The sequence below is a fragment of the Camelus bactrianus genome, chromosome 8, assembly GCF_048773025.1.
Source record: "Camelus bactrianus isolate YW-2024 breed Bactrian camel chromosome 8, ASM4877302v1, whole genome shotgun sequence".
Classification (NCBI taxonomy): Eukaryota; Metazoa; Chordata; class Mammalia; order Artiodactyla; family Camelidae; genus Camelus; species Camelus bactrianus.
In genome coordinates this window covers 63,207,760-63,220,437 of record NC_133546.1, presented here as the reverse complement: position 1 = coordinate 63,220,437, position 12,678 = coordinate 63,207,760, and the positions used below count along the sequence as shown (strand labels likewise).

General features: G+C 43.9%; 1 protein-coding gene across 5 annotated transcripts in view; it reads left to right on the top strand.

The window, feature by feature from the left end:
• Positions 1–12,475, top strand: part of MRAP2 (melanocortin 2 receptor accessory protein 2) — a 43,081-nt gene extending 30,606 nt beyond the window's left edge. For 4 of the 5 annotated variants that reach the window (XM_010972868.3, XM_074368667.1, XM_074368665.1 and 1 more), the window contains 2 exons: positions 792–891; positions 10,905–12,475. In XM_010972868.3, the coding sequence (XP_010971170.1) occupies positions 792–891; positions 10,905–11,298 (494 nt within the window). In that variant the 3' untranslated portion in view covers positions 11,299–12,475. The remainder of the gene's footprint in view (positions 1–791; positions 892–10,904) is intronic. The other variant, XM_074368668.1, reaches the window with a different exon arrangement.
• The last annotated feature ends 203 nt before the right edge of the window (positions 12,476–12,678 follow it).

Genomic DNA, 12,678 nt, shown 5'->3' with positions numbered 1-12,678 from the left:
AAACTATGCCTAAGAGTTCAGGTAAACACAGGGATACAATATCCCCTAGTCCAATTGGAAACAGGGGTTTTAAAGTAGGGCTAAGCTAGGAGAAAAATGATCATTTTAATAGTAATAGCCAGCAAATGTGGGCCACCTTCTTCTCCGATGCCAGCCATTGTCAGAGTGCTCTGTATACGGAGTCTCTTCTCATCTGGAAAAGGTCAGGTCTATTTTTGTTGAAGAGTTTTTCATAAAAGAGCAATATTATCAGAGCTGTAATTAAGCAGACTCATAGGGAGATGAGGCACAGGGAAAGACAAGGCAGAAAGATCACTCAAGAGGCCATCTGTATGTTCCCTGCAAGAAGTAATGAAGACCTGAGTTACTCCAGCATGAATGTAAGTGAAAATGCAAAATTGGGTTGGTTTGAATCAGAAGTCATTTTAAAATTCATATTGCAGCTTCTGCTAAAAATTGGATTTTCCTACTCAAGACCCTTCAGTGGAATCTTGAGGACCTAGATGGCCTATTTTCCATCCTAGATTCCTCCAGAGGGATATGGAAACCAAGCTTCAGTGAGGCTGGTGTCTCTCAGTGTTACCTGAGACAGGAACCCGGCGGCACCCAGATTCCTTTGTCTCCCTCATCCCCTACATGTGAGCTTTTCCCCCGATGACTGATGGGTCAAGATTACCTCATAGGATGGCTGATGTCCTCTCCCATTTCATGCATCAAAAAGCACAGATTCCCTGAGTATTTCAGTTTTAAACTGCCAGGAAATACTAACCCCAGCATTAACTGTCTTGCAGATTCCATTGTGATTGGATTTTGGGTTGGTCTCGCCGTCTTCGTGATTTTCATGTTTTTTGTGCTGACCTTGCTGACCAAGACTGGAGCCCCACACCAAGAGTAAGCTGTTCCTAAATGTTTGTTAAACCCCACAGGGACCTGAAGAAGCAGAAATAGTATCCAGGGCTGGGGTTGCTTCTAGTAGGTGGAGAGATGCAGCTGGTTAAGGATTTGCTGTCTGGACCTGGGTGCTGGTAGGTAGGATCTGCCTTCTTCCTGGTACTTAGCCTCTTGCCTCTGGGGCTCGTTTTCAAGTAAACCCCTGTGTATCTGGGTTTCTTTGTTCTTTCCTGTTCTTTCCTTAATGCTGATTTAGGCTTGATTTTTATTTTGAAAGGTTTATTAATTAGGATGTATTTTCTCTGTATGCCCAAAAGAATTTAGATGACTCATGAGACTGAAAACAATGAAAAAAGACAATAGTAAAAATAGGATTGAAAACTAGTTTTAAAAAGCATTTCAAGTAGCTGGGAAATAGTTGTTACTGAATTAATTAATTGCTAAATTAATTATTGACAATAATCACTGAGTTCAACACATTTCTTGAAACAATTGAAAAGTGGAAACACTGGGATTATGTAATTCTCATGGCATATAAAGCACACTTGTGTCAGGCATTGGATTAATGGAAGGAATGATTACCTAGATGCTTAAAGAACACTGAGTGACATCAAAGCATATTTGGTCAGTTTTGTTCTGCAAAAAATTCAGAAAGTTTTTAGAGGATTTAAAAAAATGTATTTATTTTTATTTAAGTATAGTATAATTGATTTACAATGTTATGTTGGTTTCAGGTGTACAGCAAAGTGATTTGATTTTACACATATGTATGCATATATTCTTTTTCAGATTCTTTTCTATTATAGGTTATTACAAAATATTGAATATAGTTTCCTGTGCTATACAGTAGGTCCTTATTGTTTATCTATTTTATAAATAGTAGTTTGTATATGTTAATCCCAAACTCCTAATTTATCCCTTCCCTCTTTTTCCCTTTGGTAATCATCAGTTTGTTTTCTGTGTCTGTGAGTCTATTTCTAGTTTGTAAATAAGTTCATTTGTATCATTTTTTTAGATTCCACATACAAGTGGTATCACATAATATTTGTCTTTCTCTGTCTGACTTTTCACTTAATATGATAATCTCTAGATCCATCCATGTTGCTGCAAATGGCATTTCATTCTTTTTATGGCTGAGTAATATTCCATTTTGTGTGTGTGTGTGTGTGTGTGTGTGTGTGTGTGTGTGTATCACGTCTTCTTTATCCAGTCATCTGTTGATGGATGCATAGGTTGCTTTCATGTCTTGGCTGTTGTAAATAGTGTTGCTATGAATGTTGTATCTTTCAAACTAGAGTTTTCTCCAGGTACATGTCCAGGAGTAGGGTTGCTGGATCTTATGGTAACTCTACTTTTAGTTTTTTGAGGAACCTCTACACTATTCTTAATAGTGGTTGCACAAATTTACATTCCCACCAACAGTGTAGGAGAGTTCCCTTTTCTCTATACCTAGAGGATTTTTTTTTTATCCCAACTCTTCCCAAAAAGGGAAAAATAATGTGTGTTGGCAACATGTAGCACACCCAAACTAGGTAATTAGGAGAGCTTTTGATAAAGGGACTATTCACAAGTTGTGGTCAGGGAAGGGGACAACCCCCCAGGATAGTGCAGGACGCCAGGGTGCAGGTCATTGAAGAGTAAGTACCACCCTAGGTCTGAAGGGGGCGCTGATTGGCACCCAGGAATCCTGCAGGGGCTGGCTGAGAGAGTGATCTCAGTCACCTAGGTTAAGGGACACAGCTAGCCCAATGTGACCTCTCGGAGAGGGGAGACTCAAATAAATACCCAGACCTTACTTCCCTCTCTCCTTCCCATTTCTCACCATTGCTCGCCACTGGCTGAACATCACAACACAACCAGTAGCCAGAACCTCCACCAAAGGTCAGTTTCCCGGAGCACAGAACAGGGGTTGGGGAAGGGTAGAGGGTGACCAGGGAAGTAAATGGAAGACATTTAGCATAAATCCCAACATTTATGTTCAGGACCTCCCTTAATCCTCACGGCCTGGCAGCAATGTTCTTCTTGTATCTCATCATACAGTCTATGGCGTCTGCTGTTCAGTCTTCAGCCTGCACTTGAACTGTAACAGCTAGTTATAGGTAAAGGGAACACTTCTGCCCATCACTCAGCTACATGCAGATGTTAAAGTCTGTGAAAAAATTAAACATTTTAAATGAAAGGGAAATACCATTTTATTGAAGCATCTGAAGATATATAGCTGAGAATCTCTTTAATAGCCACTAAAAAATATGAACTTTCCCTTTTCTCACTCCTTGTTCTCATAAGCATCTACACTTGCCTTTGCATCATTGTGTTGGTCCAGGGAATTGAAAACTATGGTGTGGATTACAGCAGTAGTAAGAGAAGCCAAGGACAAACTCAGATTAGCACACATCTTGTAGAGTGGTCAGGGGACGATAACCCCCTTAGCTTCCTTCTCCTTAGAGGGACAGATGGATTTTTGTGGGGTTATTGAGGTGTATTTATTTGATGTAGGATGCAGGTGATTTTACCCACGGTAACACCCTAGCCCCAAACAGAACATGACTTCCTGTAGTGATGAATATTATTTGTCAACATGTCTAGGCCATGGTATCCAGATATTTGGTCAAACATTACTTTAGATATTTCTGTGAAGGTTTTTCTTTAGATGTGATGGCTTTTCTGAGTAAAGTTGATCATCCTCCATAATGTAAGTAGGCCCCACCCAAGCAGTGGAAGGCCTTCCTAGAAACAGAATGACTACCCTCGAGCAAAAAGGAATTCTGGCAGAGACTGTAACTCTTTCCTGGGTCTCCATCCTGCCAGCCTACTCTACGGATTTTGGACTTGCCAGCCTCTACCATCACATGAACCATTTCCTTAAAATAAATATGTCTCTCTCTGCTGACCTATCCTGGATGGATGGCTGGATGGGTGGATAGGTGGATGGATGGGTGGGTGGATAGATAGAAAAATAGATAGATTTAGAAACACACACACACAGACACACACACACACACACACACACACACACACCCTGCTCGTTCTGTTTCTCTGGAGAACACTGACTAATACATTTCCTTAGCATTTCACGTTGACGCTGGGTAGCTAAGACCGCCTTTCCAGTCTTCCAATTGGCAGTTCATCCTTCTAATAGACTGTTTCTCTTTTGATGGCAATTCTGAGTCATCTCAAAGAACAGGGGTCATTGTAACTCTACATGCTCTTAATGAGGTTAAGGAGAAAGTCTAACCTTTTTTCACTTTTAATAAAATAATGGATCAGCCCTCAGGGTCACACTTTAAATGCTTTTTTGAGTCTGAGGCAGTGTAAGACATGGCATTTGGCGGCAGTATATCATAATCAAACTGAAAGAAACAGACATGTGGAAAAATCCCCAAATGGATCAGTTTTAAAAGGCTTTTAGATTTAGTAAACTTGGCATTTATTTGGCAAGAATTTTTACTAAAATAGACATTATTTTTTCCATTCAGCCAACTTTGTTATAAAACAATCAATCAGTTTTACATTTGCCTGTGGTAATTAGACATGGAGGAAAGCATGATACATCATTGAGAATAACACTAAGAACATTTTTTTTAATGTTTACCATTGCCAGAGTCTGCTAATCACTTTATACATTCTCACTAAGTCCACACAGAAAGATGAAGTAAATCCTCTAAGTGTTCCCACTTTACAGATGAGGAAAATGAGGCTGAATCACTCATAGGAGGATTCACAGGTTAAAAAAAACAAACCTGTGGAGCCAGACCTTAAACTAAAGCCTCTTTGACTCTGAAGCTCCTGTTAACGCTGCATTTAATTATCTCATATCAGTCATTTTTAATCTCCCCCTTCTATTGAGTCAAAGATATTAGCAGGCAATCACGGTTGTTCTCTTTTATCACATATTGGATCAAGCAGAGCTCTGGAGTCAAACATTTCCAGATTTGGGCTGGATTCTTAACCTCTCTATGCTTGGGTTTTCTGGTTTGTGAAAGTAAAACTGTCTGCCTCCCTAGGATTATTCTAAAGGTGAAGCGAGCTGATGCCGGCGGGGCTGCTGGTGCGCGCTGGGCTCACAGAGGGTGGCACTCAGTGCGGATGAGTCCGGCTGCGGCTGGTGGCGTCCTGGTGGGAGCTGAGGGGTGCAAGTAAAGGGCAGGAGGGGGAAGAAGAAACCCATCCCCCCACGGGACAGCCAGGCCCTAAGCATTCATGTTGAGCTACACGTGCCAAAATGTGGCCTCACTCTACCCTGGCTTCCCCTTGGGTGGGTCTCTCAGTGAAACAGATGGTTTTAGAAAGGAAGTTAAGTAGAAGATGTTGGTGATGGGTTGGAAGGACCGACGTGTCTGAGTTCTGACTGCTTTATATAAGGGGCCCTCGGGGTGGTTCGTCACGGAGAACGGTTACTTCCTCAAGTGGGGTTTCGGGCAGCACCCTTTTGGAATATGACTCCAACATTCTGGTTAAGATACCCGATCAAATCTGTGAGCTCAGAGTGGACTAGTGCTAACCCTGCCACCGAGTGCTGTCTCTTTCTCCATGGAGGCATCCGGGCAGGCTGGACAGCTCCCCAGCATCCGGTCATTGCCGACCATGGAAGGAGTGCGTGCATCCCCTTGAAAGTACTAAGAACAAGGATGGCAGACAGGCTGCTTCCCTGAAGTTTTCAACTTGGGATCGTATTAGCTTAAGAACTTCAGTTCTGGAGTCACTGACTCCTCAAAGGCTTCTGGGAAGGAGAGGATGTGTCATGGTCGGACTAGGTTGTGAGACAGCACCAAACAGCTCCCCAAATCTCAGTATAATGTAACACGGGCTTGTTTCTGGCTCAAGCTACACATCTTCCGAGGGTCAGCAAGGGGTGGACAGAAGCTTCTCCGCTGTAGCTGCAGTGTCTCCAATGCACAGCCTCCTGGGGTACTGTGAAGGGGAAGGGAGCACGTGGAGACCTCACACCTGCCCTTCCGTTCTTCTGCCTGTAGGTGGCGCACGTGCCTTCCCCTCACAGCTCCTTGGCTAGAACGAGTGGCACCCATCTGACTGCCAGGCTGGGGAGGGTAATCTCTGTGTCCAGAAGGAGAAGACAACCAGATATTGGGGGGGGGGGGGGGAGCATGAATAAAGCTGACTGTAGAGGGAGAAAGACTCCTATAAAGCTGACAGCACCTTACTTAAAAGCTTTTAGGCTCAAGAAGCAGCTTTAATGAGGATTATTTTTCCCACAGGATATTTGCTGAATTATTGGGTGGGTGGGGAAACCCTCTTACCTGGATCCTTTTTGGACAGTGAAGATAAAAGAACCATTTTTCCCCATGCTTTCTCCGCTAAGGAGCCATTTACTCTCTTTGCCGTCTTGTTAAGGCATTATAGCCCCATTATCATAAATCTGCCGGAGAGAAAGAGTATGGGAAAGGCTTGGATCACATTTCTATGTTGAGTGTTCCGGACTTCTTAAAAAATGATCAAACCCCAGATATCATACACCTCAGATACCTCCTTTTGTAGTTTTTGAACAGGTGGGGATGGTCTTCTTCTAGGGGCGAGTTCAGGATTACTCATGACCTTGTAAAAATGGAAGTGACACTTTACCTTGAGATGTAATTTACCTGAATATGACATTGACTAAAGAATGGGTACAGTGCACCCGAAAGCGAATGACAGGAGAATGTGCTCAAGGTCTTTGATAATGACCAAGCTCACAGGAACCAGGTAAGTGCACATGTTGTAAGTGGTTCCTGAGGAAGGCCTGTCGTTCTGAAAGATGTTCCATATATCAACAGGTGAAAAAATATCCACCTGCCCTAGGTGTCTGATTCAAGTTATACACCTGTGTTTAGGAGTCACTTCTAATTCCCCATCAATTAAGAAGTGTTGCCCTGAATGTGACAAGGGTCATTCTAAGGTAGTAGAGTCCTGCCTCAGAGAGACTGACATCTCCCTGGCAAGGCAGAACTACCAGCCAAAGCAACCAAAAGTCACCACACAGAGAACAGTTTGGTTGGTGCCTCTGTGAGGGCTCGTTACGTGGGAGAAGGCTCTCAGCACAGGCTGTGGGTCCGTTCACGGTCATTGTTATTTTCTCGCTGGTGGTTTCTCGCTTAGTCGGTCTTTGCCTGGCTTATGCATCTCTAAGAGTGCACTGGGAGTGACTGCTGGAAATACTAGGTGCCCGCAGGCTGGACTGCCCACCGCTTTTCCTGAATGGGGTGAACCTGAGGACAGTCAGGGCATGTGAGCCTCTTAGCAACAGTAATGATAAAATCCGGGAAAAATATAAAGAATGACTGTTGGAAGGCACTGGAGAGTGAACATTAGCAGACAGAAACAGAAAGGAAAAAGGCTTTTGTCCCTCGAAGGAAGGAAGCTTCGATAGTTTATATCGATGGTAACATGGCTTTTCACCTAACGTCTCCCAGTCCACAAGCCCGATACATCTCTTCATATACTGAGGTCTTCCTTCATTTCCCTTTGCAGTGTTGAAATTTTCAGTGAACAGGTCTTACGCATCCTTTGTTAAATTCAGTGTTCTATGTTTTGATGCTGTTGTGAATGGAATTATTTTTTCATTTTCTTGCTGTTCGTTACCAGTATGTAGAAATACAGTGGTTTTTATATAAGGTCAATTGAAAAGAAAGTTTTTTTTTTTTTTTTTTAACAACAGTGCTGGAACAACAGGATACTCATATAGGGAAAAAATGAGCCTTGACTCCTATCTCCACATAGACTACATACCCAGAATAAAATCTCCTCTGTCCAATAGGACTTTCCGTGATGACAGAAATGTTCTCTGTGCTGTCTAATTAGGTAGCCACTGGCCATGCATGGCTCTTGACCCCTTGAAATGTGGGTAATATGACTGAGAAACCAAAGTTTTTACTTTATTTAATTTTACTTAATTTAAATTAAAAAAATTTAAATAGCTTGTGGCTAGTGGCTCTTGTGTTGGACAGCATGGTTCTGGAAGAAAGCATAGGAGAGTATCTTTGTGATTTTGGGGTCGGCAGTTATTTCTTAGAGAGGATATAAAAAGCACCAACAGAGGAGATAAAAGTTAATAATTTGGACTTAACTGATATTTAAAGCGTCTTCTTATCAAAAGACATCTTTAAGAAAATGAAAATGCAAGTCACAGATCAAGAGAAAATGTTTGCAACACATAAATCTACCAAAAGACTTATATTCACAATATAGTAAAAACTTCTGCAGATCAATAGCAAAAGATAAACCACCCACGTTTTTAAATGGGCAGGCACTTCACAAAAGAAGGTAAACCGAGAGCCAACAAGGACATGAGAAGATGCTCAGTGTTACTAGACAAGTAAGAAGCTCTGCAGTTTCTTATAAAGAAACATCTACTATATGACCCAGTAATTCTACTCTTAGGATTTACTTGAGAGCAATACAAGTGTGTATCTACAAAGAGTTTTTAAGAATGTTCATAGCAGCTTTGCTTACAGCAGCCCCAAACTGGACACAACTGAAATGCCCTTTAACAGAAGAATGAGTAAACAAATTGTAGTCTATTTGTATAACAGAATGTTTCTGAGCAAGAAAATGGACAAACTAATGTTATGTGCGACAACAAGAACGAATCTCAGAAAATGTTATGGTGAGCAAAAGAATCCAGGCACGAAACAACATATATGGCATGATTCCATTTATATGAATTTCAAGAACAGGCTAGACTAATCTGTGACGGTGCAAATCAAAACAGATTGCCTCCTCCAGGTGGAAATTGACCGGCAATTCAAGAACAGGCAAAGCTAATCAATAAAAATGGAAATCAGAGCAGGGTTACCCAAAGGGGTGGACGTTGAAAGGAAGGAAACTCTCCGGGAGAAAGGAAATATCTATATCTTGATTGGTGGGAGGGGCGGTTGCATGGATGTATACATTAATAAAAACACATTGAATTTTGTACTTGAGATCTGTGGATTTCAGTACATAAACTTTACCCAACGGTGGGATGAAGAGAAACTGAATGGAGGCAGGCTGTGTCCAGGGTCACAGCTTTTCTCATGCATGTTTTTTCGTGTATCAGTCAAGGAAAGAAAAAAGGAATAAAAGGATGGTCTCCTGAGTATTTAATGTTTACCAGACTCTCAGAGTACCAAGATGACCTTTTCCCTTGCTCGCAGCGAGGGAGAATCAGACAAATTGCAATGTTATCACAGGTAGATCATGGGGAGAAAGACCAGTGGGAGCGGGGTCGGGCAGGGAAGGCATCGTCCTGTCCACGGTCTGGGCTCTTCCCTGGGGAGGGTCAGAACTCTCTTGGTCTCCTGTGTCTTTGTTCTTCAGCAAGCGGGTCAGTGGACCCAGTTCTTAATCCTGAGAAAGTATAGCCTGGGTTATGGAAGAGCTGCTGGACACTGTGGGGTTTCTGGTTTGACTTTCACATCAGGTGATGCTCCAGGCAGGCAGGAAAGCTGTTACTCAGAGCTTCTTAGCCTGGAACTGGGGGATGATGTGGCCCCGCCATCCTCCCCAGGCTTTTCCCAAACGTGTTACTCCTCCCTTTTTCCTAGGTGACATTTTAGCTTATCGGGTCACAGATTGCTGGCACACTCATCCCTTTCTCAAACATCTTTTAAACTTGGGTGAAGTGAGAAGTAGGGGAAGAAGATGATTTACTGAAGGATAAGACTACTTAAGTTGGCATTAAAGCCGCATTCTGTTAGTCTCTCTAAAATGACTTTTTTCTGAATTCTAAATCCATGACCTAGTGAGTGCTGTACTCCTGTGTCAGTCACTGATCTTCACATCACACTTGTTGAGTGGGCAATGAGATTTGTTAATCAGGCTTATTCCTGAAAGGAGAAACTCAGGCTTCTGAGAAGAATTCCTTGTCTCGTATCACCCAGGTAATCACAGTAGGAAATAGATCTGATATAAAAATCCCTCGGCTGCCTGAACTGCAAAGCTTCTGGGATTACTGATCCCTGAAATCCAGGTGACTCTTGATAATAATTTGGAGGTTAGTGTACATGGTCAGGTTTTTCCAGTTCCATAAATGGATTCCGTGGCCCCAGCCCCGGGAGAGCTTGGTCACAGGGCTGCATGGTGAGGGATGAGGGGGGAGGCAGAGGGGTAAAAGCTGGAATCACTGAGAGCCCACACTCACTGAACTCAGACTCCAGGGCCTCCTTTCTGTCAGGTTCTGTTCTGGACTTGAGAGGGTGTTCAGACATAATCCCTGCCCTCCAGGAGTCACTGCCTGGGTGGGAGGAACCTTTGTATAAACCTGGGAAGGATGGCGATTAAAGCAGATGGGCTCTCAGGTCGTTCAGTGTGCCCAGGCTCTTTCTTCCAGGCTCTTCTGGGACTAACTGAGAGATACGTTATTCTTTCATTCACCGATTTCCTACCCTTGAATTGCTAATTTGTCCCACAGTAAATGAAGCAAGGATTAGGAACCTTGCTTTGTCCCCTCTCCTGTCACTGATTGTATCCATCAGTTGGGCGACCTGCGTATGCCTCTGTGAGATGGAGTAGTTTTTGCCCTTCAGGACTGCACTGGTCAGTTCTGAGATTCAGGTGAGGTACGCGGGCATGACAGAGCTTTGGCAAACATGAGACCCACCCCTGTGACATAGTGCTGGTGGCCTGATGCAGACCAGTGGTTCTAAACCTGAGCATGAGCAGTGATCCTTGGGGATTCTATGAAAATACAGACTACTGGTCCCTGCCTCCGGAGATTCTGAGTGTCTGCACCCCAGAATTCTGCATTTTAAGAAGCACTTCAGGTAATTCTGATGCAGATGATCTGAGGGTCCCACTGAGAAGCACTGGTGTGTGATACATGCTCTCCGGCATTCCCCAGGGGAAGATGTCTTTTCAGGATGGTCCAAGGGCCCTCACCTTGGGTTTATTTGTATGTGTTCAGAAGTGATGTTTCTCACTTCCGATGCTTGTAAGCACGCTCTGTGCAGGGACTTGCACTCAGTAGACGGCAAAAATCGTGATTCTGCAGGTCACTGAGCTAAAGTGTAAGCAGTCGCTTATTCTGCTTTTCTTTATAGCAATGCCGAGTCTTCCGAGAAGAGACTCAGAATGAACAGCTTTGTGTCAGACTTTGGAAGACCACTGGAGCCCGACAAGGTGTTTTCTCGACAGGGCAATGAGGAATCTAGGTCCTTCTTTCACTGCTACATCAATGAAGTGGACCACTTGGACAAGGCCAAAGCTGGTCTCCAGACCACAGCCCTCGACAGTGACATTCAGCTCCAGGAAGCCATCAGACGCAGCGGGCAGCCAGAGGAGGAGCTGAACAGACTCATGAAATTTGATATCCCCAACTTCGTCAACACGGACCAGAACTCCTCCTTTGGGGAAGATGATCTCCTGATTTCAGAACCACCGACTGTTCTAGAAAATAAGCCAGTTGCCCAGACCTCACGCAAAGACTTGGATTGAGAACATGTTTTGTCAAGTGTCTTTCTCAAGATGCGGAGTTTGTCTTTGTATGGCAAGAAGTCTCCTTTCACAGACTAGTGTGTGTATGTGTTTGTGTCTGAGAGAGAAATGGAGACAGAGAGACAGAAAGATGAAGAGACAGAGAAGAGAGCCCCCTCAGAAGAGAGCTAGTTACGCTGAGTTTTTATGCCTTTAAAACACATTTGGGGTTTACGGGGGAAAGAAGTATTTACACTGTCTCATTTTCCTCGTTGAAACCTCGGCCCCGTACTCAGTGTCAGCGTCCTTGAATGGGGGTTGGCACGGTGCGCTGTTACCTGGCGCTGCCACCTCCACGCTCTGCCTTTAGCACGTTGCTTTGCCTCTCGGGGCCGCCACGTTTAACAGTAGGGTGAGGAGTCTGGAGTAGATGATCCATCCCAGCCCTGCTGTTTTGCGAATTTCTGACTTCATATTCAGATGAGGCTGGGATGCACCCAGAGCAGCATAACCAGGTGCTGCCTCCTGTCTCTTGTTGGAGCATCCCTCAGGTCTGTACCATCCACTCAACCCTTAACCGAGCCCAGCTTTTGTCAGGAGCACGAGTGTGTACCGGGATGGCAGGAGACTTGTCTCTCATGGACATGGTGGCCCACATTTCTATTGGTTGTGCTGAAACAGCTCTTCTGAGACCCTCCGGCCACCCGTGCTCAAACCTGAGGCCAGCCCTACCTTTCTTCTCCTGGGATGAGTCTCAATCCATGGTACATCTTTATGACCGTCCTGTCCCCAGAAATGCATGGAAGGTTGTCAGTGAGGGGAGGTGCCTTCTGTGTCTGTGTCAGTGAACTCTGTCTGCTCACGCTGCCCTGCCATTGGCTACAAGACAAGTGCTATTCGCCAGGCTGTGTACTTTGCACTTGTATAGGTGATGGTTGTGTGGCTGGTGTGTGGGCTTTAAGCTGAGATGGTGAAGGGGTTATAAATACCCCATTAACACTTATTCAAGGTGTCCTGGTGCCACGCAGAGTTGCTTCATGAAGGAATCAAACCTGCACACAGGTTTGGAAACAACTTGGTTTTGCTCAGTCACGTTGCATGCGTGGCCCACTGCTGATCTCCAGGTGGCATTTTCATAATGGATTTTTTCTCCACCCTGCCTTGCTTAAGCTGAAAAATAAATACATTTATTGCACCACAGTTTTCTCTGGTTCTTTGTTTTCACACATCCAGTTTTTTAAGTCCTTTAAAAATGATTCCGTGTTTATAATGCCTCCTAATTTCTATCATCTCTAGGACCCCAGTGGTCTGAGTTATGCACCAGGTTTCATGTCAGAACTGTTCCACCAAAAGAAACCCCTTTCCCATAATGTCTTTTGAGGAAAATACTATTCTTTAAGA